This window comes from Ambystoma mexicanum, chromosome 4q (genome assembly GCF_040938575.1).
Source record: "Ambystoma mexicanum isolate Mex_15411 chromosome 4q, UKY_AmexF1_1, whole genome shotgun sequence".
In the NCBI taxonomy this organism is placed as follows: Eukaryota; Metazoa; Chordata; class Amphibia; order Caudata; family Ambystomatidae; genus Ambystoma; species Ambystoma mexicanum.
In genome coordinates this window covers 78,783,112-78,811,003 of record NC_090928.1, presented here as the reverse complement: position 1 = coordinate 78,811,003, position 27,892 = coordinate 78,783,112, and the positions used below count along the sequence as shown (strand labels likewise).

At 47.7% G+C, this 27,892-nt stretch overlaps 1 protein-coding gene across 2 annotated transcripts in view; it reads left to right on the top strand.

Moving 5' to 3' along the window:
- Positions 1 to 27,617, top strand: part of TRMT11 (tRNA methyltransferase 11 homolog) — a 907,372-nt gene extending 879,755 nt beyond the window's left edge. Inside the window, exon 13 of one of the 2 annotated variants that reach the window (XM_069607505.1) lies at positions 27,052 to 27,617. In XM_069607505.1, coding sequence (XP_069463606.1) covers positions 27,052 to 27,201 — 150 coding nt within the window. In that variant the 3' untranslated portion in view covers positions 27,202 to 27,617. The remainder of the gene's footprint in view (positions 1 to 27,051) is intronic. The other variant, XM_069607506.1, reaches the window with a different exon arrangement.
- Positions 27,618 to 27,892: the final 275 nt, after the last annotated feature.

Here is a 27,892-nt window from a genome sequence, read left to right as displayed (position 1 = left end):
GGCCTGGCAAACATACTTTACGCCATGTGATGATCGGAAGAAGGGATGGAAAAGGGTGGGGGAGTGAGAATTGGTTCATCTGAGATGTCATTAGGTGGAAGAAGACGGTGGTGTACGTGCACTATCCGTGCGTACTGCGCCAAATCGTGGGTCCCTCCAGCGACGACTACCATGTGTGGTGAATGGAAGCAGCCCTCATTGCGGCACGATAGCTTGTGTGACAACCTCTTACCGTGGTGACTGGTGGCAGCTCAATTGCGTAAGGGGAATGCATTGCACATGACCTGCACATTGTAACGTAGCGCGTAATATGGTGTGTTGCGTGTGGTAAGCCCGTAGCCAATTTGATGCATGGCTGGAGGCCTTGCACTGACAACTATGTGCTGTGGTTGAAAGTGGGTTTGACATTGTTGCCTTGTGTGTGTGGTTAGTCAGCATTGCATACATTGTTGGTTCCATGGGTGTGGTGATTGTTAGCACATCCTACAGTGTTTAGGCCATGGCTGCAGCAGATGCAGTGAACAGTCCTGCAGTGTGTACAATGGGTGCAGTGTGCATAGAAGTGAATAGGGGTGAACTGCATATTTTATCGGCCTGGGTAGAGTCCATTGCGCACAGTGCCGGGTATTGTACTGCACTATGCAGTGTTGGTTTTATGTATTTAATGCAGTGCTGGGAGCACAGCGACTGTTGTGAAGATTTTGTGGTGTGGTTGGCGGTAATACAATGCTAGGTGAATGGAAGTGGGTAGGGGTGCCGGACACTGTGGTATCTTTGTGGATTCTGCTAATTGTTACATGTTTGCATGCATCGCTGTATTATGGTGCAGTGGTTGGGTAGAAGTGCTGCTGCCTATGGAACATTTGTGTATTGTGTTACCTGGTCAGATGTTCGCCTGCATGGCTCAGTTATGTGGTGCTGGGTGTGGCCAAGGCCTAGACTGTCGGGTACATGGCCAAAGGATGTAGGCCATGCACCCAAGAGCCTAGACCTTGACGACATCCTCCACAACATAATGCAGCCATGCAGCTTTAACTGTGCATCTCTCTGAGGGTGGTGACCTTTAAAGAATGGTTGTCGAGGGTATTTTACACTTGGTAGAACACCGGAGGTGAGGTGATATGCGTACATTACTGTATGGTGTAGGTCATTGCACGTGTTGCTCATTAGGGAGGCACATGTGACCATTTCCGTTTGCTATGGGTTGCCCCTCATAAGAGCCTTCCTTTAGGAAGTGCTTTACAATATTGCACCTTGAAAGGAAGTCCTCAGCATCACACACATAATATATAGACCATGTACACAGCCACCCACATACCGCTCAATACTCCCAGTGGAACAGCATGCAGCCATGCATGCAAACATGTGGCCATGGTGAAAGTTGGCAGGCTCAATTGCAGATGGGGAGTGCATTGCACATGACATGAGCATTAGAACATGGGGTACACTATGATGTGTTTGTGTGGTGAGGCCCTAGCACCTTGGATGCATGGCTTGGAGCCCTTGCACCGACAACTATGTGGCCTGCTTGCAAGAAGGTTTGACATTGTTGTGTTCTTTGTGTGGTTTGTGAGCATTGCATACAGTTTTGGTTACATGGGTGTGGCGATTGTTAGCACATCCTACAGTTTTCAGTCCATGGCTGGAACTGATGGAGTGAAGACTCCTGCATTGTGTGCACTGGGTGCTGTGTTGAAATACTGTGTGTATAGAAGTGTAAAGGGGAGAACTGGATATGTTATGTTCTTGGGTAGAGTGCATTGTGCAGATTACTGACTACTGTACTGCACTTTGATGTATTGGCTGTTTGCACTTGCTAGAGTGCTGGGAGAAAAAACATTGCTACTTGTACTTTGTGGTGATGGGTGCCGCCCTGGGTGAATGTTGATGCTGAAAGTGTCCATACTGTTGGTGAACTTTTTACTGGAGGTGCTTTGAAATCACACGAGACGTGTACTCTGAGTGTGTAACGGCACACATGGAGTGCTGTACAGAAATGATAGTGTTCGATGCAGAGGTCTTGGATGTCATTGGTGCATACCTGTGTGACTATGTAATAGTACCTAAGGAGGGAGTGTGGCAAAAAGAATAGTGGAAATAGTCTCTGCTTTACTGGCCACGGCCCTCGCTGTAGCTGGGAAAGCACACGTACCACATCCTGCCCTTCTCAGCGTGGTGGGCATGGAAATGGAACTGTGGGGGATTATCCAATCGGGTGTCGAGGGTGTGCTTCATAAAACGGGGCGGCACAATTTTTTCCCACTACTTTGTGTACTGAGGGTGGCAGCGATGGAGAGACAGAGTGCTGATAGTGGGTGATATCTTTGTGCAAGATCTGCACAGGTATGCCCTGCAAAGAGACATTGCTGCTAATTTTGAGTTGGAAGGAGTGGAGGCTTTCTGGGGCACTGTCTATGAGGAAAGTATCGGCGGTATGGTTGACCTTTGCAGATGTGTGGCCTCTGTCAGTACTGTTGAAGTCGTCGTGGTGCATTATGGCGGGTCTACATTTGGGGTACATGTCTTGTCGACATTTGCTCTGTCACCTAAAGAAGTTGATGGAAGCAGTGATGCTGATTTGTCCCACTGCCAAGATGGTTTTCTTAAGCATACCACCAATAGGAGCATGGAACCATGCTGGTGTAATTTGTCCCCAGCCAGAGGTCGGAAAGTGTTTTATAAACATAAGCATGTGTCAATTTATGTGCAGTGCTGGGATGTTCTCCACCGACTATGACATCATTAATGAGTGAAATTTGCACGTGTTCCTTGCAAATGGCATTTCAAATGGATTGTGTCCTCCAACGTATTCCACATCTTTGACATGTAATGTCCACAGCTGTGCACTTCAAAAACTTTTTTAGTAGAGGTCGTCCTGCGTGGATGACGTCGGGTCGAAGTCCCTCGAAGGCCTCCGTTGAGGGCGATGTCACAGGATGTTATAAATATGACGCACAGCGCCTGTAGCCTCAGTTCTGTTTATTCCGCGAACGTGTTAACTTCGTGAGACTCGGCACGCCTCGTGTGTTCATCGTTATAATGTCTTTCTCTTTGACCCCTCCGACTCTGCGGTCTGGCTTCAAGACCTGCTGGGACTGCAAGTTGAAAATGTCACTCACCGACCCCTAGTAAATTTGTTTGTGGTGCCTGGGCGTGTCGAACGACACCGATGACTGCTCTTAATGCCAGTCGCTGACTGCCAAGGCCTTGCAGGAGCGGAAGGGAAAACCCCAGGTAAGCAGGGGCTCTAAGCCTGTCAAGTCCCGAACATCCAAGTCCAAGGGGTTTTCCACAGACGACTCGAGGGGCGACTCTCCGTGTCAAAAGGAGTTCCGGGGATCTCGGTCCCAGAGTGGTTCCCGCCACTCTTCGTCCTCGTCCCGGCACTCTAGGAAGCGCTGTCACCAGTCACCTTCCCAGTTATCCTCGGAGGATGGTGCCTCGAGGAAGGTTATGTGCCCAACGAAGTCCTCGACTCCGGAGGAATGGGCGGCGTTTAAGGAATCTGTTAGTGATTTTTCAATCGCAGGGCACGGGTCCGGTCGCGCCTTCTCACGAAGCAGGCCAGGATCGGTCTCGTACCGTGGATTGCACGCCTTCGGGCTCAGGTCCATGACGCGACTCGCATCAGGAGCCTTTGAGGTCCCGTACAGACAAGGATTCGAAGGGTCGCAAGAGATGTGTCTCTAGGTCTCGGTCCTCGTCCACAGCAACCTACTGAGGGCTCGATGCCGGCGTCGATTCGGTCGGTGCCGTGTCCGTCCGACTCAGACGGTGACGCTTTACCATCGTACCAGCTCACGCCTCCGTCGGCACCTGTGTCGACACCAAAGCCTTCAGTGATCACGTCGTCGAGGTTGTCGACACTCTTGACGTCTAAGCCTTCGGCGCTATCGGCGCCTTTGGGGATTATTTCTCGATATTTGCCTTTGGAGTACCTGATTATCGTGGATCCTCCAAGGAAGGCTACAGCGAAGTCTAAGAGGCCTGTTTTGGACTCCAGGCCCTCTTCTGTCACCAGACCTGGGTTTCATCTCCCTCTAGCTGACATTTATGAAGAGGAGGAAAGGTCTGAGTTTGAGGACCCTGGTGAACTTTATGAAGCTCCAGATTTTTCTCGAGTCAGTTGGAGGAGTTGAGGCAGACTCTCCATGATGCCAGTGGGTTGGACACTTCCCCGGAAGTAGAATTTGTTAGACCTGAGCCCTGGGTTCATACAGAGTCTTCATACAGGAGGCTCATGGTGCTGGTCTCGGAGTATCTGGACTGGTCCAGTCCTCCTGAAGACTTTGTGCAGGATGATCTAATGGACATCTTAGATCAAGGTCTGTCCTCTGACCCGGCCATTTCATCTTACCTTACAGAAAAGGGTGGCAGCTGCTTGGCAGTCCCCAGAATCTCTTCCGGCTGTTAAGTCTTTGACCAAGAAATACTGCCCTTCCGTTAGCGACCCCAGCTATTTATCTACTCACCCCACTCCCGAGAGTTTGGTGGTTCAGGCCACCTCGAGGCAGGCGGCGTACCCTACCATCCCTCCAGATAGGGACGACAAGCTATTCGACGGTTGGGCCCGGAAGGAATTTTCTCGTGGGAGCATGGCCTTGGAATTGGCCAACTCCACGTGTGCCTTGGCAAGGTTTTCACACACTCTGTGGAATTGTTTATTTAGCGGCTGAATATATTCCTGAGGGGGAAGAAATGGATGATTTCCTTGCTCTCGTGCAGGACGGCAAGGATGCCATGTTTGAATCCCTTAAGTAGGGTTTGGATACGGCCCAACAGTGTTAGCCGGTCCATGGCTGCGAGCACTGTTATACGCAGATTTGCGTGGTTACGGAAGTCGGAGTTTGCTCCGGATGTGCAGGCCCGTCTTCTGTACATGCCCTTTGATGGCGCACATTTGTTTGGCAGCAAGGCTGATGAGCCTTGAGATGTTGCAGACCTCAAAAGCTGCAGCAAAGTCGTTGGGAGCTGCAGTTCGCCAACCTCCACCTTTTCGTCCTAGGGGACAGCAATGGAGGGGAGGTTCCTTTCGTTACTACTCATCCTTTGGTAAGGCGAGAGGAGCTGCCAGTCAAAGGGTCCACCGTAGGAGTGCCAGAGCTGGTAAACAAGGTACTCGAGGTGCCAAGGCCGCTCGGGCGGTTGCCTCTTTGCCCTCAGGCAACGCCGCAGCCGCTTCAGCTCAGTCATGAGGCCATGTACTATGGTTCGCCGGTTGGGGGGAAGGCTGGCGCAGCATCTTGTAGAGTGGCGCGCCATTACTTCATATGTGTGGGTTCTGGAGATCATAACCCACGGCTACTGTCTTCCTTTGCGGCAGAGGCCTCGAGACAATCCACCGGGGAATATCTTTGAAGAGTCTGGAGCCGCTCCTTGCGCAGGAAACTCAATCCCTGCTGGAGAAAGGCGCCATAGAACTGGTGCCTGTAGCGGATAGGAACAAGGGATGGTATGCCCCTTATTTTTTGATTTCCAAGAAAGACGGGGGTTGAGACCCATCATGGACTTGCGCGGTTTGAACAAACTCCTCAGGAAGGACAAGTTCAAGATGGTTACTCTCTATCAAGTCGTCCAGGCCCTTCAACTTCAGGACTGGTTGGTGTCTCTCGACCTCAAGGACGCTTATTTTTCATGTGCCGATACATCCACAGCACAAGAAGTACCTGAGGTTTGCGGTTGGCGACTCGCACTTTCAGTTTCGGGTCCTGCCGTTCGGATTGACCTCCGCCCTGAGGGTCTTCACCAAGCTCATGGTAGTGGTGGCGGCGCACCCCAGGAAAGGGGGGATTCACGTCTACCCCTACCTGGACGATTGGTTGATCAGGACACGCTCTCCCGAGCAAGTCCTGGGTCATCTGTCAGTCACCTGCCACTCCCTCCACGAGCTGGGCTTCTCCCTCAATTTAAAGAAGTCCCATTTGACGCCAACTCAGAGGCTCCATTACATCGGAGCAGTGCTGGACATGTCCCTGGGGCAGTGTTTTCCTCCCCAGGTGAGGGCTCATAACATTCAGCAGATGGTGCCAGAGGCCAGGTTGCGGATGAGATATTTGCAATGGGCACTCAAGCTCCAGTGGTCTCAGTCCTCCGGCAGGTTGTCGGACCCTGTTCGGGTGCCGTCCTCGGTCGCCCAGGACGTTCTGTGGTGGGCCGTCGAAGACAATCTGATGAAGGGGGCTCCATTTTGGCTACCCTGGCCGGAGGTGACCATCGTGAAGGACGCATCCCTCACGGGATGGGGAGCTCATGCCAACAAGTTGACAGTCAGCAGTCGTTGGTCTCCGTCGGAGTCCAGACTCGATATCAATCTGTTGGAGCTGAGGGCCGTCAGGCTAGCCCTGAAGGCTTTTCTGCCGACTGTGCGAGGGAAGAATGTCCTGATCCTGACGGACAACACGGTGGCCATGCACTACCTCAACAAAAAGGGGGGGCAGGGTCACTTCCTCTGTGCAGGGAGGCGATGCAGCTCTGGTTCTGGGCAATCCAGCAGGAAGTTTCGATCTCGGCAATTCATCTGGCCAGAGACGAAAACGAGACAGCGGACGCTCTGAGCAGGCAGAGCGCAATCTCTCACGAGCGGGAGTTGGCTCAGGAGATTCTCCTGGAGATCTTTGCCCTTTGGGGGACCCCTCAAGTGGATCTCTTCGCCTTCAGTGTCAACCAGAAGTGTGAGAGGTTCTGCTCGCGGGAATTTCCTCCAAAAGGAGCCTTAGGAGACGCGTTTGTGGTGGAGTGGTCATTCCAACTGCTGTATGCGTTTCCTCAGTCCCCGTCATCCCGCAAGTACTGCAGAGGTTACAGAGGTTCAGTTCCCGGGTGACCCTCATTGCTCCGGCGTGGGCCCGGAGGACGTGGTACTCGAACCTTCTCGACTTGTCAATCTGCCCCCCACGTCGTCTTCCCTACCGAGACGATCTGCTCTCACGGGAGTGGGGTTAGGTTCCCCATCCAGAGGTCAGATCCCTCAACCTTCACGCTTGGTTTCTGAAAGGTTGAGGTATAAGGATTGGGACCTCCCTGAAGACGTGATGGAGGTGTTGCTCTCGGCCAGATGGCCAGCAACAAAGTCCCTGTACTGTTGCCGTTGGCGTAAATTCTGTGACTGGTGCAGGGTTAAGAATGTGGATCCTTTTGCATGTGACATTCCCATGGTTCTGTCTTTTTTGCTTTCTTTGGCCCACAGGGGCTTGCAAGTGGGTACTGTTAATGGTTACCTGGCGGCGCTGTCCATATTTAAGCGCTTGTCTGAAGTGTGTTCCTATTTTAAGATTCCTTTAATTTCTCAGTGTCTGAAAGGGCTCCCTCCGTCACCTTTCCAGGTGCCCGGTTGGGATTTGAACCTTGTTCTCAAGTTTCTGATGGGTGCTCCGTTTGAGCCTTTGCATTCATGCCCTTTGAGACTGTTAACCCTTAAAACTGTATTTTTCGTTGTGGTCACTTCCGCTCACAGAGTGAGTGAGTTACAGGCACTTTCAGTTAAGCCACCCTTCACTGTTTCTCATAAGGACAGGGTTGTTCTCAGAGTTCGTCCTTCCTTTCTTCCGAAGGTGGTGTCGGAATTTCATTTAGGCTGCAAGGTTGTTCTTCCGGTGTTTTATCCTCCTCCACATCCTGGTAAGGAAGAGGAGAGGCTCCATAGGCTTGGTCCCAGGAGAGCGTTAAGCTTTTATATTTCACGCCTGTCCCGGGTCAGAGTGGACGATCAACTCTTCATTGGTTACGCTGGAAAGCGTTTGGGACAAGCTGTGACGAAACAGACTTTGTCTCGCTGGATTATTCTGGCTATTTCTGAGTGTTACCGCTTGGCGGGTAAGGACCCACCGGTCGGCTTGCAGGCCCATTTTACCAGGGGTGTGGCTGCCTCTACTGCCCTACAGAGGGGTGTTCCTATTCATAACATCTGTGATGCAGCCATCTGGGCTTCGGTACATACTTTTGTACATCACTACTCCCTCGATTCCATCCGTGGGCAGGATCTGGCCTTTGGCAAGGCGGTCCTTTACTCTGCAATTTGATTGGGCCATCTAAATTTCTGTTTTCTAAAATCTTTTCCCACCTCCTTGCATTGGTACTGCTTTGGGAGTCTGTCATAGATATCGAATACGTCGGAGGACCCAATCCCCTCGAAGAACAAGTTACTCTTACCTGGTAAAGTTCTTTCGATGGGATGGTCCGACGACGTATTCCATATCGCTCCCTTCCTGCCTTCCCCGCTACAGAATTTCTTATGCAATTGCATCTTACGTTTCCGCAAGGCTTTGTGTGTCAGACTGGCAGAAGACTGGTGCCACACGTTCTGGGAAAAAACTACAACTGAGGCTACAGGCGTCGTGCGTCCTACTTATAACATCCAGTGACGTCGGAGGAAGTCCTCGATGGCGGGGTATCGACGTCATCGACGCAGGACGCTTAAGATTTTCCAAAGCAGCACAGCTGTGGTGATTATATGTCATAGATATGGAATATGTCATCATACCATCCCATCGAAAGAATGTTACCAGGTAAGAGAGTAACTTGTTCACTGGTCCCATCGGCTCATCAAGGCATTTCACAACAGACTTTGCTCCTCTTTCCTGCCGGTGAAGGCTCCTGCCCCGGCGTGGGAACTCAACGTGGTTCTGACAAGGCTCATGGGGGACCCTTTGAGCCTCTGCATCAAGTGCCACTCAAATTCCTCTTGTGGAAGACTGCTTTCCTCTGCCAGTAGGGTAGGTGAGATCCAGGCCTAAGGCTTCAGTTTCAAGGTAGCTGCATCACACACTGTCATCTGTTGGCTAACCGACCGCTGCTCGGCTGTCCGAGAGCTCACTCCATCGGAGCGATTGCTTCAACGTCGTTCCTGTCTGGTGTGCCCCTGCTCAACATCTTCAGGGCTGCTACGCGGAGGTCCACCCACACCATCATGAAATTCTACTGCGTCGACAGGGATTCCAGGGAGGAGTCCAGAGTTGGCCAACCTGTTTGCTTGAGGGGAGTCTGTTCCAGGGATAACTTGCTTCTGTTGAGCCTTGCCACCTTCTGTGGTTGTGTAATGTTGTACTACTATGTATTTGTTATTCATGAGCATGTGAATCGATGCCAGGACCCATGCTGGAGAAGGAACTAGTTACTTAACTGTAACTATTGTTCTCCGGCATGGGTCTGGAATGGATTCACATACAAACCCATCCTCCAACCCCTCTGCGGCTTTTCTTGGTCATACTGCCACTGTACGTGCTTACGAAATCTGAAGATGGCTGCCAGAGGAGCGCCTTAAGGAGAGGACTGTCATTGGATGGGGACAGTATGACACAGAGGACAGTGTTTGGTTTAAAGGAGAAATACAGTTGGTAAGTGAACATGAAACAGTTTTTCTTTTACCGACGATTCCCAGCCTGACGACGGGGAATATTCATGAGCATGTGAATCCATGACAGACCCATGCTGGAGAATATTTACTGGTAAATAACGTAAAACTTACTTTTTAAAACATCAATCCTGAATTATAATTTTGAAGACTGCTTTTTTAAATTTTGTGGTTCAGAAGACATGCCACCTATAAAATGTAAATTATAAAGATCTAGTTTTCCTTCTACCTGATAGTGATTCCTTTAGCTTGATCGTGTTTTGTGAGAGGGGCAGTTGTGATTTCTACAAACCAAAGAGATAACTATACAGGAGAATCATAGTTTTTTATGATTCTTACTATGCTGGACACCAAAGATGGTATTCCATTTCTGGTGGTTTCATTTCTGTTTGTGTAGTGCCATATATATATCTTGAATAAGGGAAAGTAGCATGTTCGACTTGATACAGAAAGAGCACAGTCATCTGCTCAAAAGGAATATGGTCAAAGCAATGTGAATAGCAATCAACAAGCGATTAACCGATAACTAGGCAACCTGAAAAGAGGTGTAAGGAAATTAGGTATTGCTGACGAAAAACAGACCTTGACAAAGCCAAATTGTCTTTAAAAATCCACACCACATGCTATGAGAAATCCGCTTCAGACAAACCTGCTTATTAAAGCATTAACCTTTCTTTATACACATCACAATCTTCAAACACATTTGAGAGACGGCCAGCTGGAGAATATAATAGTGACTTCAGCGAATCGTCCATGTTGTCTCCTATACTTCTTCACTAGCAAAATGGACAATGAAGGATTGCTCTCATAAACTATTCCAAATAGCCTTTTTCATTCTGACTTCCAAAAACCCCTGTGTCCAGGCATGTGTATGAAGGATCATATCTTCCCTCTCTCCCTGCCCTGGAGATTCCATCATGGGATAGTACCAGAGACTGTAAAAAAATCTGTAGATGTCCGTCTGTTAAAGAAAATGATTGTGATTCTAACTGATCTACCAACCCTCTAAGGATCCATCGCAAAGAAAGGACTTTCTTTGCCACCATTTTGGATTTAAACTGACCCATTGCTTTGCAACCACACTTAGTTGCTTGACTTGTCACAGTCTTATGATAGTCTGCTACTCAATCTTTTTTTTTTTTTAAAACACTTTATTTTTGGATCGGAGGCATACAAATATATCAAAACAGTTCAGAAACAGTAAATTAACATTCTAAATCAACCTCCCTCTCTTTCTGATGTTAACCAAGAATAAAAGAAGTGTCTCATCCCCTGAAGGTTCTTCATTTACCATTTGGTAGTTGCCCAATTTCTTTCCCCTTCAGTCTTGCCCTTCCCTCCCCCCACCCTGCTTTAACTAACACTTCAAGATAGCATAATACATTACAGAGATGAAAGGGTTCCGTTTAGGGTTATTCCTGAGTTCCTTCCTCCATGCTGTTATCCCTCATATGACATGTATACTCCTGAGGAGCCGGGGTTTGAAAAAGAGTGCCTCTCTATCGCGCACAAGCTCGTGGAACGGGGACCAGGTCGGCAGAAATTTTTGATATTTCCCAGTCGTAAGAGCACAGATTTTCTCCATGGCCATCACTCCCCAGATCTTGACCCACCACCATGCCACTATGGGACGACCCTCATTTTTCCAGTTTTGCGCTAAGGTCATCCTTGCAGCCGTTAGCAGATGAGTAATGAGAGTGGCAGTCGCCCCGGACATTGCATATTTGCCCTCAATCGGGACACCTAGTAGGATGGTTTTCGGGGACATCGGGAGGTCCACACCTGAAATATCTTTAATGTGGCCCATAATCTCCTTCCAATAGACCTTTGCCTTGGGGCATGACCACCACATGTGGAATAGGTCCCCTCTTTCTCCACAGTTTCTCCAACAGAACGGCGAGTAGGTCTTGGTGATCTTATGTAGACGGTGCGGGGGCATATACCACCTGAAGCACAATTTATAGGCGGATTCTTTAATCGAGGTGCATTTGGAAGCACCATGCGCTCGTGACCATATTTTGCACCACTCTTCTTCCGTTAAGGATTCTTGCAAGTCTCTTTCCCAGTTCGCTTGGTATGGGAGGCGATCTGACGTTTGGGAGTTTGAAAGGAGTTTATAGAGTCTGGTGACCCCTTTTTGGGGCTGGCCTTCCTGTGAGGTTAGTTCCAAGCCGGACGGTGTACGTGTGCCCGGTTTTTTCACCATGGGTTGAGTTATCCAATGTCTGATTTGCAAGTACCTGTATCGCTCCCTTTCTCCTATACCGAACTTCTGCTGGCAGTCCGTGAATTGCAATGGGGAGCCATCTCTGTACATCTCAGCCAAAGTCAGGGTCCCCGCTTCACTCCAACCCTCCCAGAGTTTGCCTCGACGACCCGGAGTAAAGTCCGGGTTATGTAGTATAGGTGAAAATGGACCCAGACCTGTTGGGATACGTTTGTTTCCTCGCAATGTCCCATGGACCCCTTTGTGGATTTCAGGAAGGCACCGCCACCTTCCCTGTGTTTAGCTTTCAGACCAAGGAGTGAGATCAGAGGGATCGACGTGACTGATTGTTCTATTTTACACCATCCTTTATGATGTTCGACCTTAGCCCATCGCAGCATAGGGGCCAAGTGTGCTGCCAATATGTATCTGCCCACGTCAGGTATTCCGAGGCCTCCCAAGAGCGGGGTTCGCATTAGGAAACCCTTCTGGATCCTTGGCCTCTTGCCTTGCCATATGAATTTAATTATTGCTTTCTGCAGCTCTTTGATCTTGGTCGGTGGGATGGGCATAGGGATTGAGCTTACTGCATAAAGTAGGCGTGGGAGTATGGTCATTTTTACTGCCGTGATGCGGGCAAACCACGATAGTTCCTGGGATTCCCATTTAAGCATGTCTTCTTGTAATTGCTTCCATAAGGGAGTGATGTTTTCCTGGAAAAGTTTACTTGGTTCCATAGTTGGTCGTATTGCCAGGTAGTCAATGGAGTCTTTCGCCCATGTCAATGGGTATGATTGCTCTAGCCTTGCGATCGTTTCCTTCTTCGCCGTGATGTTCATTGCTTTTGATTTAGGGAAATTTACGGAGAATCCCGAGACTAGCCTGAACTCCTCTAATTTAGCCATTGCCCAGGGCATTGTGTTGCCTGGGTACCCCATGTAGAGAATAATGTCATCCCCATATAATGCGAGTTTATGAGTTTCGGAACCTAGGGTCACACCTTTGATGTTGGTTTCTAGTCTGAACCGCGTGGCACACGGTTCCATTGCCATTGCGAATATCAGCGGGGAAAGGGTACACCCCTGTCTCGTGCCTCTCCTGACTTCCATCGGTTCCGTTTTCTGGCCGTTGATCATGAGGGTTGTCGATGGGCTTTGGTAGTTAGCTCGAACCATCTTGGTAAACTCCGGGCCACAACCAAAGCGCTCCAGGATTAGAGACAGATAGTTCCAGTCCATACTTTCAAATGCACAGGAGGCATCCAAGGCAGCTATTGCAAACTCTTGTTGCGTCCTTCGCCCAGCGTCTACCACGTCTATTGACCTTCTGATATTGTCCTGTGTGTGTGTGACGGTCTGTGATGAATCCCGCTTGATCGTCGTGTACTATATCGGGGAGTACTTTCATCAGGCGGGTAGCCAATATCTTCGTGTAAATCTTTGCATCTGTGTTCAATAGCGTTATAGGGCGGTTGCTTGCGCAGATGCGCGGATCCCTCCCGGGCTTCAAGGGCAGAATAGTTGTAGACTTTTCCATGTCTGATGTCACTCTCCCTTCTTCTCTGATGGTGTTATAAAGCTTTGTCAGTGGGCAGAGTAATTGGTTACGAAAGGTTTTATAGTAACCGTTACTGAGACCATCGGGGCCTGGAGTTTTGTTGGCTGGCAAGGCCGAGATGGCGTCACTGACCTCCTGCGCTAAGGTCAGACTACCAAGGCTAATTCTGTCTTGTTCTGTTATTTGGGGAAGGGGTAGAGATTTTATATAGGCAATCTGCTGTGTGGGGTCTAGTTTTTCGGCGCCCAGGAATGTCTCAGGGAAATGTCTCATTATTTTAATTTTGTCTGGTTCTGCTGTATGCAGTTTCCCATGTTCATCGTCCAGTTGTACTATGTAGTTGCGGGCTTTACGCTTCCTCAGTTTCGCCGCTAGAAATTGGTTTGCTTTGCCCCCATGAATGTAGTAGGACTGTTTTGTGCGGAGTAATGACAGGGCCATCTGGTCCGCAGTATGATGCTCGAGCTGTGTTCTGATCTTCCGGAGTGCTCGCAGGGATTTCCTTGAGCAGCAAGTTTTATGTTGTATTTCCGCATTTTTCACCTCTTTCTAACCGATGAGTCACGGTTGCTCTTTTTCGGTAGTATGCGTCTGCTTGTGACATGAGCTCACCCCTGATCACCGCCTTCCCTGCGCCCCATATTGTCCCCCAGCTTGTTTCCCCATTGTCATTTTCTTTGAAGTAGTTGTTTATAGCGGACTCTATATGTGCTCTGAGTGCTATGTCTCTCAGTAGGACTTCATTCAATCTCCAGGGTGGTTTACATTTGTGATCTCCCTCCCTCCAAGCTACCCCCACTATCACTGGAGCATGGTCTGAATGGTATTCCACCCCTATTTCCACCCCAGTTATTTGTGGGATTAACGTAGTAGAGACAAGAATCATATCTATTCTTGAATAGCCCAGATGAACCGCCGAGTAGTGGGTATATTCCCTGCTGTCCCCTTGAAAAAATCGCCAGGTCTCAATGACTCCCATGTCCCTAAAAAACCGGCCCAGTGCCTGTCTATTTCTTTGATCTGCTTTAGTGGGTGGGAGTGTTTTGTCCAAGGCTGGGTCCATGACACAGTTAAAGTCTCCTCCAACTATTAATTGGCCCTCACACCAGCTGCCCAGTTTTCCCAGTAAGTTTGTTATAAAGACATCTTGGCGTTCATTGGGGGCATATAAGGCCAGGATTGTGTACATTCTACCTTTAATCATCCCTTTCAAACCCAGATGGCGCCTCTCTTTATCTTTACAAAGTTGGGTTTTCTGAAAAGCTAGAGCCCTCCCCATCAGTATGGCCACCCCCCTCTTTTTCTCACCACTGGAGGCAAAGTATTGTTGCGGAAATGCATGATGTACCATGCGCTTTTCATCTTTCGAGAGGAGGTGCGTCTCTTGCAGTATCCCTATCTCTGTCTGCATTTTTACCAGCCTATCAAGGATAACCCGACGTTTAACTGGAGAGTTCAAACCCTGGACATTCAGGGAGACTATATTTGATTCAGCCATGCATATTTAAGAGGAGAATATTTACCCTTAGCTTTGTATAGGGGTGCACTGGTTTCCCCTTTCTTTCCCCTATTAGGACCTTTCCGAAGCCTCTTGCTACATCTCCTTATGTTAATCTCTGATAATTTTCCCCACCCCCACCTTGTCCCCCCCACATCGCCCCTTCCCTCCCTCTCCCCTCCTTGTGTCCTCAACAACCCGGATTCCATAGAATCCTCCCCACTAACTATTTGGGGTGTCAGGTCGGAAAACAATTCACAAGGGTCGCGAAACTCACAGTTGCGAGGTCTCGCGTTGGATTCCATAGGTTGGCATTGCCTGCCTCCGCACCGACTGCTTATAGAAGCTTGTATATGTTGCAGCGTGTAGATCAACAGATATCAGTCGGAATGTGTACTCAGCTATCGTATGGCACTATTAGCGTTTCTGATGGTCCTGGCACATTTGTGGGCCATCTAATTTTGATTCATTTATCGGTCTGCCTCTGCGCGCCGAGGACCATTCCCACAGGCTGGGCCCAGAATCTAGTAGCTGTGGTGTCCTCTCTCTATCCGGAGAGTTCGGGGCTTCCTCCAAATTTAACAACGCCTGACCCTCCTCACATGTAGTTATTCGCCTCTGTTTGCCCTCCCAATTGAACATTAGGCCAAAAGGGTACGCCCATCGATAGGGGATTTGTTTTCCCTGTAAGGTTTTTGTCACCGGGCACATGAGTCTGCGCTTGTGTAGCGTAGAAAGGGCAAGATCCTGGAACAGTTTAATTTCATGGCCATTTACTGTCAGGCCAGTGCTGGACCTGGCCGCTTTCAGGATGCATTCTTTCGTTGTAAATGAGGTGAGAGCCACCAGCACATCCCGCGGGCGGGCCCCCGGGTCATTCCTTTTCGGTCCACACCGGTGTATTCTATCGAATCCAATGGATTCTGGTGCTAAATCTCGTAATATGTTACTGAAGGTCAGTTGGAGTGTCTCGCGGAGGTCGCTATCAGGGATCGATTCGGGTAGCCCTTTAACCCGTATGTTGGAACGTCTTGACCGATTTTCGAGGTCTTCCACCTGTAGTTCCAGATTGTTCGTAGCAGTGGCGATTTGGTCCAGCAGGAGGCTGGACCGTTTGGACTCTTCAGATAAGGCAGAGAGGCCGTTTTCAACTGTGTCGACTCGATCACCAAGTTAGTTTACCTCTTTCCGGATTTCCTGCAGAGAGGCTTTTAGGTCTTCTCTCAGTTGGCCTATTTGAGCCTGAAATGCTGTGGTCATACTGGCCTCCATACCTTTCAGACAAGTCAGCAGTTCATCTTTATCTGCATCCATGGTTCTATGAGGCGTTTCCGGGGGTAACTCAGATAGATCTGGTTGTGCTTGCTGGGGAGTCTGGTCTTGCTGTTTCGTCTGTCCCCAGTATTTGGATAGTTGGTGATCTTGTCTCCTTGGCGAACCTTTCGTTCTGGGTGGAGCGCTTTTGGTTCTGGTGCCCGGCATCAGAGTTAGAGGCCTGTCTTGGCTAAGCAGCTTATGTCTTCGGGGTGTACCCTAGTGGGGGGAACCCGCACATTTATACTTTTGAAGTGCCCGGCCAGGGAAAGTCAGGGTCGATGTGGTTCATGTGCTCGTGTCGGGATCCTATTTTCTGAGTCCAGTGAGGGGGGAGCACTGGGGGTAGACTCAAAGCATCTGTTTCGTACCGCACTTGTCTAAAATAGACTTCAATTGGGCGCATGGATTGGGACCCGCTATTCTTAGTCCGGGATGGCCAGTGCAGATTTTGCCTTGCTTGTTATGCCCGTTGATCTGCCTATTCCTTTTAAGCCCCCCGAAGCGAGAAAAGATTCAACTTACAGGCCGCCGGTGGCAGTGGGCCTCGACTTCTGTGCCCACGTGTTGTGTGGCCGTCAGTTTCAAAACTACAGCATTTCCAAATGTGCTCCAGGAGCCAGCTGAGTCTTCGCCGCCGATCGCGGCAACAAGAGAGACCAGCCGCGGGTGGAGTGGGACCCGTACTCCGGTGTCGCTGGATCCAGATTTATCAGGCTGCAGAGAGGAGGCGTGAAGGGGGGACAGCGTATGGTCTCTGTGCCGGTGCCGCTGCTGATGTGGTTCGGAGGCTCGGACCCGGCCGGGGTCACTATATTCGTTGGCAGCTGCTGTTTAGGCTGCGCGGCACTACAGAGCTCACCAGCACCGCGCCTCGCTTTAGGAAGCACTAACCCAGCTTGCAGCGAGCGGGATGGGCCCACAATTCAGCACCTTGGTCTCCACTTTCGTCTCCGCTTCGGGGTGTGGGAGAGTCTGTATGGCAGTGCGTCGGCAGTCGGGTCCCACCAGAGAGCCGCCAGGAGGAGGGGAGGGGGAGGCCACACTCCCCAATTATAGGCACTTCGACTCTGTTGCGGGTCGCACTGTATCTTCGGATTGCACCCGTTTCCCCACGCGCTCACGGGCGCCGTTTCTTGTGGCTGCTGCGGTGTTGCTCGGAAGGCCCAGACCCGGCTGAGGTCACTAAGTTTGTTGGTAGCTGCTGTTCAGGCTACGTGGTACCACAGGTCCCTAGGTCCCACCAGCGTCGTGTCTCGCGTAGGACACAACTGTCCAGCTTACAGCGAGCCTGGATGGGCCACGCTTCAGCATCTTGGTCTCCGCTGCAGGGGGTGGGAGAGCCCGTGTGACTGCGCGGCAGCAGTCGGAGCCCGCCAAAGGTCTGCCGGGTGGGGGGAGGGGAGGCCACTCTCCCCGATTTATATGTAGTCCAGCTCCGTTGCGGGTCAAAATATACTTTCGAATTGCACCCGTGTTCCCACGCGCTCACAGAAGCCGTTTCTTGTGGCTGATGCGGTCAAAATACAACTTTCTGAGCTTTTGTTGTGTCTGCCGGTGCAGAGCGCAGGGGACGTGCGTCCACTTCAGCAGGCGGCCATCTTGGAATCCCCCATCTGCTACTCAATCTTAAGACAGCACAAGATGAAGCCCGCTACACTTAAACCATAGTCTGGAGACACCAGGATTATGACATTACCCAGTCCTGAACAAGTGACACTTTATGGCATGAAACATGTGGAGGCTGAAAGGGCATACATTACTGATTTGAACAAAAGATTTTTTAATTTGCTGTCTCTGCAAATTAAAATAATTCACGCTTGCATTAGAAGTACCACAACTGTCCAAATTGTCTTGGCAGCAAGGAATTATTTCAACAGCATACACGTTTTTCTGCAATGAACTATGACAAACACGTTTCTCTCCTGAATAAGGAATTTTGCGCAGGTTGCACACTTCTCCAAATGTTACTGGCTGCTCAGTCTTTCTCTGACAGCTTGAAGATATTGGAATTGCTGGACCTACACTTTCTTGGATATCCTAGTTCTTCACAAATTATGTTGATAACACATTATTCAGCATGGGGAAAGGTATGGTACCCTTCAGAGGGTACAACATAGCTTTCCCAAATCGAAGCTTGGTGGAGGCTATGCAATCTATGCCTCAATAGCCTCAAATTCCAAGGTGTTGCTAGTGGGCAAAACCAACTTGAACCACCACGTTACTCAATGGCTACAGTGCAGGAGTAACTCTGATAGATTGCAAAGGTAGTAATTTAGGGGTCAAATTTGACATTGTGTAAACTTTTATCCCAGAGGTGACTGCTGTGAACAGTGCTCAGGTATATACTCTCAAAATAAGTTTACCCTCGCTTGACGGTGTACTATGCCTTTTGTGCTAATAGTTTCTGAGCCTGCCAAAAACAATGCAACCACTGCTACCGGCTCAAAATTGAGGGGCTGGAGGAGTTCGTGATTTTAAAAGATGTGAACACAGAACACATGCCTTGAAACCCCTACTTACACACTGGTTAACATAGTCTTCCTTTTCAAACACTGAGTTTGACTGACAAATCAGTGGTTAACTGACTATTTGTTCAGAACTGTGGTCACAAAAGACAGACATCTGCCCTCATCAAATGAGTCATTTTTTGTGGTCCATTCCTAACCCTGGAGTACCATGGTGATGTTGTCAAGGAGGCCAGAAGTTGCCAATTTCTGTGTGATGCTGGTCTCTGGGGTGGTGTGGGGGAGGATGACCTGGCTATCCCCACCATGCTACATTCAGGAAGCAGCGGATGGCTACATTGAAACACTTGCCGTTACTGTCCCATTAAGAGACCAGAGCATAAGCCACCACAGGACATGCAACCATCCCTTCCCACGAAAGAGTGCTGCCTATAGTAGTTGACCTTTAATTCTCAGACATACCCATACTCCTGTCTTAACATTAGCACAGCCATTCATACAAAACATGCACAAATAAAGTAAGAGCAAACTCCCACTCATGCTGTCACCTCACAGCAGACATGCATGTGAAGTAGGCATTCCATGCACCAGCCAAGAGAGAGCAAAGGAGAAGACATGGCAGGTGAAAGTGAAGCTTATGCTCTTATGCTTGGGACCTGCTCTGTGTTGGAAGAGGGGGATAGAATGACTCCAAGATGGCAACCGTATATTTAACTCCTCTGATTGCAGGCTGTTGGAGTTTTCCTAAAGTCCCCTTGAGGTAAGACTTCATAAAACTAACCCTTGGCATAGAGGTCCCCAACGCAGAGCAGCCATGCTTATCATAGGGGGAGGATATGAGCTGTACGCAAGTACACTGAGCCCTGTAAATACAATAGCCCAAAGAAACTCTTACACAGTAAATGTTATATTTAAAATATACATTTATTCTTATTTACACAAAGAAGGTAGATGCATACTTATTTCACTAACCAACACACACAGGAATTCTTAATACTGTTCAATGGTGATTACTTCAATAGTAGTTGCTCGCGGTTATAATTGTTAGTTTGACACTGACAGTTCTACCATATTAGCAGTATTACTGCATGCTTGCGTTACATTACAGATAAACAGTAATTGTAATTAGTTAGCAAAACAACATCAGATAGTGTTTTGGAAGGAAAAAGGTTGGCTATACACACAGTAGCAAATCCCAACGTTCTGGAGACACTTTTCAGAGCTTCTAATGCTTTTAAAGTCCAGTCCCTAACTGTACGAAAAGTTAGTGTAGGAGTGGAGCCAAAGTCTTACAAAGTAACAGAATACGCAAAAGTTCCTCAGGATAATTTGTCACTAGGATAAAAGATGTTTAGCAATATAACACAGTTAGGGGGACCCTGTAAAGGTCTCCCTAAAGGACACAAGCTGCCAAGCCTGGACCTAGAAGTATGGGTGGACACCAAATACCTATTCACACACTCCAGTTACACTCGTAGCGACTCTTCAGCTTAAGTTAAGTTCTACTTTTAGCCCCACAGTACCTTAGGTTAGAAGAAGTACATTCAGCTGGATTCTCTCCTGTGCAGCAGTAACGGACCCGGTCTCCGGATTCCTCGTGGTGGTGACGAGAGGACAGACTCTGAAGGGGATGTCACAGCAGCAGTCGCAAGAGAGGACCCTCAGCAAGGATTTCTTCTGACTACTGTTCCAGTCTGCAGTTGTAGTGCCTTTTCATCGGCTCGAAACAAAGGACGGTTACGGCAGGGTCGATCTTCAATTCTGAAGTCCTGCATTCTAGTGAGGGGACTTAGATGAGTGGGATTGTTCCTCTGGAGGTCCAACTGGAACACGCCAAGATGTTGCACTGCAAGTAGGTAGTCTGTCTCCCTATATTCGCGATTTGCAGCTCTTGAAAGGCAGAGCACCTCGGGAGATGACTCAATTTGTGGTTTGTCTTGAGATTAGTTGGTCACACCAGCCAAAGCGAAGGAGTTGTCCTATTCGGAGCTCCTCTGTCGATTAGGAAACTACTTCAGGACAGCAGAGGCGACTTTACAGGTACTACAAGGGTCTGCGGGAGTCTCTGGTAGTCTTCAACTTTGGTTCTTCTGTTCCAGTGGTCGACTTGCCTTCTGCCTCAGGAACCTCACCTTTTATTCAGTTTTCCCACTCTTACCATTTTACTGAAAGGTGCGGGTGGCTGTCCAATCAGGACAGGTAGCCCCCCAGTGGGAACTGGTTCCATTCAGTTACTCTAGCAGGCAAAGGACATAGGAGTGTTCCTCCCCCGTTTCCTATCTTCTCATACACACTCGAGCCTAGGCGGGGACACTCAAGGGTTCCCGCCAATGGCAAAACGCACATTAAGACCTCCCACACCCAGGATGGTAGAAGAAGGGTATACAGTGATTATAACAAAAAATAAAGAACAAATATCTTTTTCATTGAAAAATAAATAATGAACATAATGATGCATTTTTGTTGAAAAGTATATATGGGGGTGGGGTGGTGGAATTGAGGGGGGCTAATAAAGCTGGTGTGATTAGTTATAAAGACATGGAACCAGAAGAAGGGCTAACAAAGAACAACCACGATAGAAATGGCACAAGAAAGGAGCCACCATGTAAGAACATAGGTGACCTTATTGTGCATATCCGAGACTGTGAACACAGTCTGTGGTAGAAAATAGCACAAAAGTTGGTAGGACACGTCCACTGCCACCAGCCATAACTATAGGGTTGTCTATATGACCAAAAAGTCACATAAGCAGAGAGCAGGGGGATACTAGTGTTAGAATGGATTTCTAAACTGTGCTCTGGTGAATAGGAGGCCACCCTTGTTAGTGAAACCGGGAACACTTCTGCGAAGTTAGCCAGGACAATTCAAGGTAGCTTGGAGAGCCGCCAAGTCTCCGGAGTAGTGGGGATGATCTGAGTTCTTGGATGAGCACACACAGTAGGATGACAGGAATTACCCTTAGACAGTATTACATACAAAATATACAATTTATTAGGCCCAGAACAAACACAAATGAACAATGGTAAACACAGTTATATCACTACTTAACCACACACTATGTAAGATATATGTACAATCACTTTTCGGCCAATGCGGTAAAGTGTGTTTTCCCTCCAAAACCTGTCGGGAGGGAAAGCAGACCAACTTTACTACATTGGCCAACTCCAGAGATGAATGTCACCAACTTAGAAATTCCAGCCCTACGAAGATTGGAGCCTTAGGCTCAGTGTCAAGTGTGTGCGTAAAAGTGCTCAGTGATGCGTAAAGCTTACAAAGGACAATATTCATAGGACAATATTCAATGGGAGGAAAAGTTAACAAGAGATTCGGGAGTGTGGACATTCGGTTCCTAGAGTCAGAGGAGGATCTGCTGCTGAGAACAAAGCTGTCCCCAACTTTCGGACGGCTTTAGGAAGCAAGAACCACCCAATCCAAGGCAAGTCTCACAAGGGAGGGTTCCTTTGTTTGTAAAATCTGGTTGGATGAACTATGGGCCACCGGTAAGTGGTATGATTTCTCACCGGCCTTGGCTCACTCCGGGTCCAAAATTGGCAGGCTTGGAGATGGTCGCCTAGAGTACAGAATCCCCTCCTTGGTCAAGCTTCAAAGTGCATGGCCGCTGCGAGTGCGGATGCAGGTCCAGTTTACAACTTGAGCTGGATCACTCATCACAAATGCAGTACAAAGAAGGCACTGATGCAGCTGGTCTCAGGACACTTCAAGAAAAGCTACTCTCTCGCGGCCCAAAGCAAGTAAATTTTGCAAGGAGATGCTTTGTAGGGTGGACTGGGATTTCCCCAAAGCTCGAGGCAAAACTCGATGTACCCACGCTCCAACGGCAGGTGCCAAGGTACAAGCTGGTTAGTCCACTGCAGGACCCAGGGACACTTTTGAGAAGGCTAGTTGGCAGGCTTACAAGGAGGCATCGAGAGCGATTGGTCCCACCACTCCAAAGAGTTGAAGCACCTTTGCAGGTCTTCAGAGATCGAGCGCAAAGGTCGAAATGGTGACAAGTGTTGTAGGCTGCATTTCTATCATTTTTGCACTGCAAGTCTGTCTGATAATTCTTAAATTCAATTTTTCACGAATTATGCCACTCCAGGACAATAGGCTGGAGAGATATTGTAATTTTGCACTTGGCACTTTTTCATTCTTTAATTTTTATCCTAAATTGATTGAATTATTCTACCTTTATTTAGAATTGATTTTTGGATTGTGTATGTACTTTGACTGGGGATAACAATAGGATCCCTTTGGGGACCTTTTTTCTTACATAGCCCTTTTTCCCTTTTCTTCCTATTTTCCTTTTTTCTGCTCTTTGAACAGTAGTTATGGATTTTTTCTCACTCTATTAGCTTGTATTGTAGGGTGGACAATTGGCTGCCATGCACTTTACCTGTATATATTTAATATCAATTCTTATTTTTATGCTGTTTTAGTATGTACTCAGCACTAAGTGTTATGTGATTTGATATGTGAATAATAAAGATATGTTAATTTTATAATATCCTTGACCTGGCCTATCCCCTTATTGGGTTCTCATACTGATGGTTAAATACCTCGCTTGATTTTTCTAGCGGGTTGTCCCGCGTGACCCATTTCCTCCTTTTGGTTTCGGGCTGTACTGGGACAGCAGCGGGCTCAGGGTTCAACACCTTTTCTGCGCGGTTCTGAACAGTACTTGGATCTGCTTTACTTTTCTGGATACTTGGCTCCATGTATAGGTTGATTCACACCTAAGGCTGATCTCCTGGTCTGCACTCAGGCCCCCTCATATCCCAAAGTCCAGCGCGTGCTCGCACTCAGCTGGCCAATGAGGTATGCCTCACTCAAGCATGCCAGCAGTGGTCCAATCGGGTACCACTGCGGCTCTCGCACCCTCATGCACACCAGACATCCTGGTACCAGTAGTGTGGATTGGGACGAGACAGTCTCAGCCCACTTCCTGGGTACCTTACACATGTGACCTGCATTAGCCAGTGAAAAGTGCTGGCTTTTGCTGGTGAATTCATGCCCAAATAAGGACTCCCTGGGTCACAAAGACCAGGAGGAAGCCCAATGGATAAAATTGCCAAAGGAGAAGACAAAAGATGACCTTGTGGCAGGCCATGACGGACACTAGCCACAGTCATGTGCCAAACACGGTAAGCGTGGTATGGCTCAATAAGAAATGTAGAAACACATGAAAAAGCTTCTGCTGCCACCAGTCTACTCCTAGGCACATTTTTCAGTTACAAAGAAATCCTTAAGGGATGTCTAGGGCCCAAAAACGCAAGGACCCCAGTGCACAGTACAGTAATGTACTTTGCACACTAAAATACAGCTGCCAAAAGTGGCAACAAAGTCATAAGAGTGCATGGATTGCAGCTGGAGGCTGTGCTTCACTGGTAGGAAGTCCGACGGGAGGCTGAAACAAAAGCAACAAAGTGGAGGGTCCACAAATTTAGAGGTAAAATAGGAGTAAGTGAAATTGTACCTAACACTAGGTATCCCCTTAGCACTCCACATAAGGTGGTGTCTGCTAATCTCTCATAGTATAACGTTTTAAAGGGGCACACAGTATCCCTCTTTCATGGAGAACTGTAGTTCTCAAGCAAAGTGAAAGAATCTCAAAGGAGAACCCAAAGAGTCTCCAGCAACATTGCTCATAGGGTGCTGTGTGCTGCAAAAGTTAAATATGGATGCCTTTAAAGAGATGTGGAGGAAATCAGACACCATAGAAAAAGGTAAAAAGCAGATAACAAAGTTCCAAAGGTTAGGGCCCATAGGAATGAATGAGGGGGCAAAGGATCCCCTTGTTCAGGATGGAAAGAAAAAGGCCAGGAGGACCAGCAAAAAGTGCTGGAGGTTTCACTAGGAGAGGGGATTAAGCATAACTCCGATAAATCTCCCTAACACAGACCCCCTGTGCAGAAGTATGAAAAGCCACAAATGCCTTGAACTAGAGTCCTGTTTGTCCAATCCAAAGATCCTACACCCATAGTCCTAGAGGTGAAAACACTAACTTTTGTTAAAGTGACAAACTTGCCTGCAGTGGCGCACTGCAGGCCGTGATTAGAGCTGAAGGACCAGACAGTTGGTATCTGGACAGAGGTGGTCAGGAGAGGTGGGAAAAGAGGATTATGTGGGAGGAGAGAAGTAGGTGGTGCCAAGGAAGTGCTTGAAATTAGGAGGAGGTGGTCAAAAGAGTTGAAGGAAGGCGGGTCCATTTGAGGGCACAATGAGGTGGGAAAGAGGTGTTAGGAGAAAGAGACTAAGATAGTTTGTCAACATTTATTAGGATTGTGCCTGACTGGGCCCAACAGGCTGTTGTACCTGGAGCTGCCTGACCTGTGTGTCTGCCCTTCCTAGTGCTATCCAACAAGGTTGGACCTGCTCTCCCATCCAAGTCTCAACACCATGAACATTCATGATTGCTGAAAGATTTAAGTTATAAGGAGAGGGTCTTGTCAGACACTGACTGGTATATTCTCCTTTCAGATGGGAGGCTGCCCGTCCCCTGCCCCTCCTCCCCCACCCCCAAGTCCGTTTATGCCTGCAGGTGGTGTACAACCTTGGCTTGGTGTGAAGAGTAAATTCTGAACCGTTCTCAAATGTCTTCTTCTTCGGTTCTTTATTTCCTGCTTTCTTTCGCCTGACTGGGCCTGCAGATAGGCACTGTAACCTGGCAACCATTTTGGTCTTTAAAAGGACCCATGAGCAAAGTTCCTATTTCATGACGGGTTTTGTGCAACTTGTTTCTCCCGTGTGAGTTTGTTGTTCCTGGGTGGGATTTGAATTTACTTTCGACTTTCCTCTTGGGAGCTCCATTTGAGACCCTGCATTCATGTAAGGTTGCTCGCCTTTAGGATGCCCCCACTTCCACTAGACTGGTGAGTGGGCTCCAGGTGTTGTCTGTTAAACCTCCCTTGTTGTTTTCCAGGCAGAAGTTGACTTTAAGACTAAGGCTGTCCCTCCTACCCAGGATTGTTTTGGATTTTTCCCCCAGTCTCAGAAGATCCACCTTCCTGTGTTTTTCCCTCTGCCTCTTCCTTCCAAGATGGAGTAACAATTCTGGCACAGGCCCTCCACTATGTCTCTCAGACAAGGGATGTCGTGAAAGATGACCAAATCTATTGGTTATGCTGGTCTCATGCTGGGAGGACTGTTACTAAATAGACCCTGACTTAGTGGATCATCCTCAGCGTCTCGAAATGCCACGATCTGGCAAAGAAAGAGGTGCATGAGGCAGTTCCCCATAGATGGTGGGGGATAGTGTCTGTCCTGGACATAAGTCAAGCTGTAATGTGGGCACCGTTTGCCAGCCAATTAGTACTGCCTGGATTCCTTGTCTAGGCAGGATGGTTGCTTTGACCGAGCAGTCTGCCACACTTTTCTGATGTAGGAGTGGTTTCTCGCCTCCTGCATCCTCCAGATTTATTTTCTGCTATGGAAAGATGGGGAATCCCTTCGAAAAACAAATTTGCTAATCTTGGTAATGTTCTTTATGATAGATGATTCTCCCATACATTCCTCACTACCTTCTCAAATTGCCCCTCTTGGTAGATGGCTCATACACATAATCTGTTTTGTGGTCCCTCTGATGCTGAGAGCTAGGGGAAAAGGGCAGGACTGTAGTCATGGGGCAGGGCAGGTCCATATATACTGGCCCTGATATCCCGTCTGATGTAGGGCACACATCTGTGGTAAACTGGGCTGATGCTAAGCAGAGCTGCGCCCCTTGGTGGGAAAGGATTCTGAGGCAGCTGGCATTGCAGATAGAAAATTAAAGATGTGGAAGATGTGGGAGGAACATCAATCAGAAAAGAGCATTACCTAGAGGTAAGCAATTTGTTCTTGACTGACATTTCTGTTTCACTGTTGGTGTACTTCTAAAGTTTAATGCTGCAAAACTGTCAACATGTTACCACTTTAAAGTACAAATACAGCTATTAAATGTATTTTTATTAAATCTGCCTACGATAGTTGTTGGCATCATAATGCAAACTTATATATTTTTTTTTTACTTAATAGATTCTACATGTATTCTGCATATGAACAATTGAAAGATCTCTTGCATAGGCAGGAGTAAAAGCCGAAGTATTGAAGGGGGTGACCATGTTTAATAAGGATGAAAAGATCTCTTATGGTGCACGAGAAGCATATTCCTTCCCTCAGAGTTCTGTGACCTTATAAAGAATCTCTGGCTTCGTCCTTATTCTTTTATTTTGTCACAGATTCCTTAGTGATGTGCAGCATACCTATAATATATGGTAGTGGGTACTTTATCCAGTACATGTCAATGGCGAATTTGATCACGTAAAAGCTTGGTAAACATTCTAGGCAGATCAGTGCATCACTTGTTACACAGGCATACATTCTGTTTTCAGGTGATCAAATGTATTTTGTGTGATGTATGTATGTGTTTCTACATTTTTCTTGACCTTATCCTGTGGGGTTTTGAATCGCAATAATATTTGAAGCTCTTCAGCAACATTTACTCTGTTAGTGTGTTACTCTGTTACTCTGTTATTGTGTGATGTTGAAATGTAGTGCTCACTTTTAACAACCATCACTTTTAAAAAGTAAATGTGTGAAACCATTGTTTACTTAATATTTTCCCTTGGATATAGACTTTAAACTAGTCATTATATTAATCTATTTGTTTTATCATAATCAGGATGAAGACCAATATGCTCACCTCCTGGACTATAAGTACCAGCAATACAAAGGTCATAACTCATTTCGGGAGAAGTATTTCAGTGGTGTAACAAAAAGGATTGCCAGAGACGAGAAAGCGAACCAAACTCATGCAAATGAAGAACATTAATTTCCATTTTGTGTAAAGACTTGAACTTACCTGAAAACTGATGAGAGCACATTGTGGAATCTTCAGCACCGCCAGAAAGGGAAACAGTAAATGCCTACTTCTTTCCACCCTCAAAAGTAGCGACAACTGATCTTCCTTGTTCAGCTGCTGTGAAAACGTATTTCATCAGGAGGCGATTGCTCAAAAACACTGTCCACGTTGTGTTCCACAGTCTCTTTGTTTGCAATCCACCCAACTGCAAAGTGTATGCTTGCGCTCACCATGAGAAAAACACTTGAAAAATGCATTGTGTTCAGACAGATGTTAAATTTTAAATCATTCTTTTTTAATTTTAGAAATAGCTAAATCAAAAAGGAAAGTAATTATATAGAGCACATTTGTTTTTACTGTTTTATAAACTTTGTTATTGTATATAATTCTCAGAGTTTTACTTCAGTGACCTAAATGTATATTGGTTCTTTCAATTGCTATTTGTGCTTGGTATTCATGTTGACAAAGGGAAGTCGGTTTGCTTGCTTTTCTAAGCTACCAGTCCTCTGGAATGTTATGTGTCTGGTAATGGTGATAAAGCATTACTTGTTAGGGAGATTGGGGTTCATGTATGTGTAAGAGGATTCAATTCAGCACTACAGCCAAGTTAACGCCTAGTCTATGATACTGAATGAAAACCCTTATTGATATATCTTTAGGT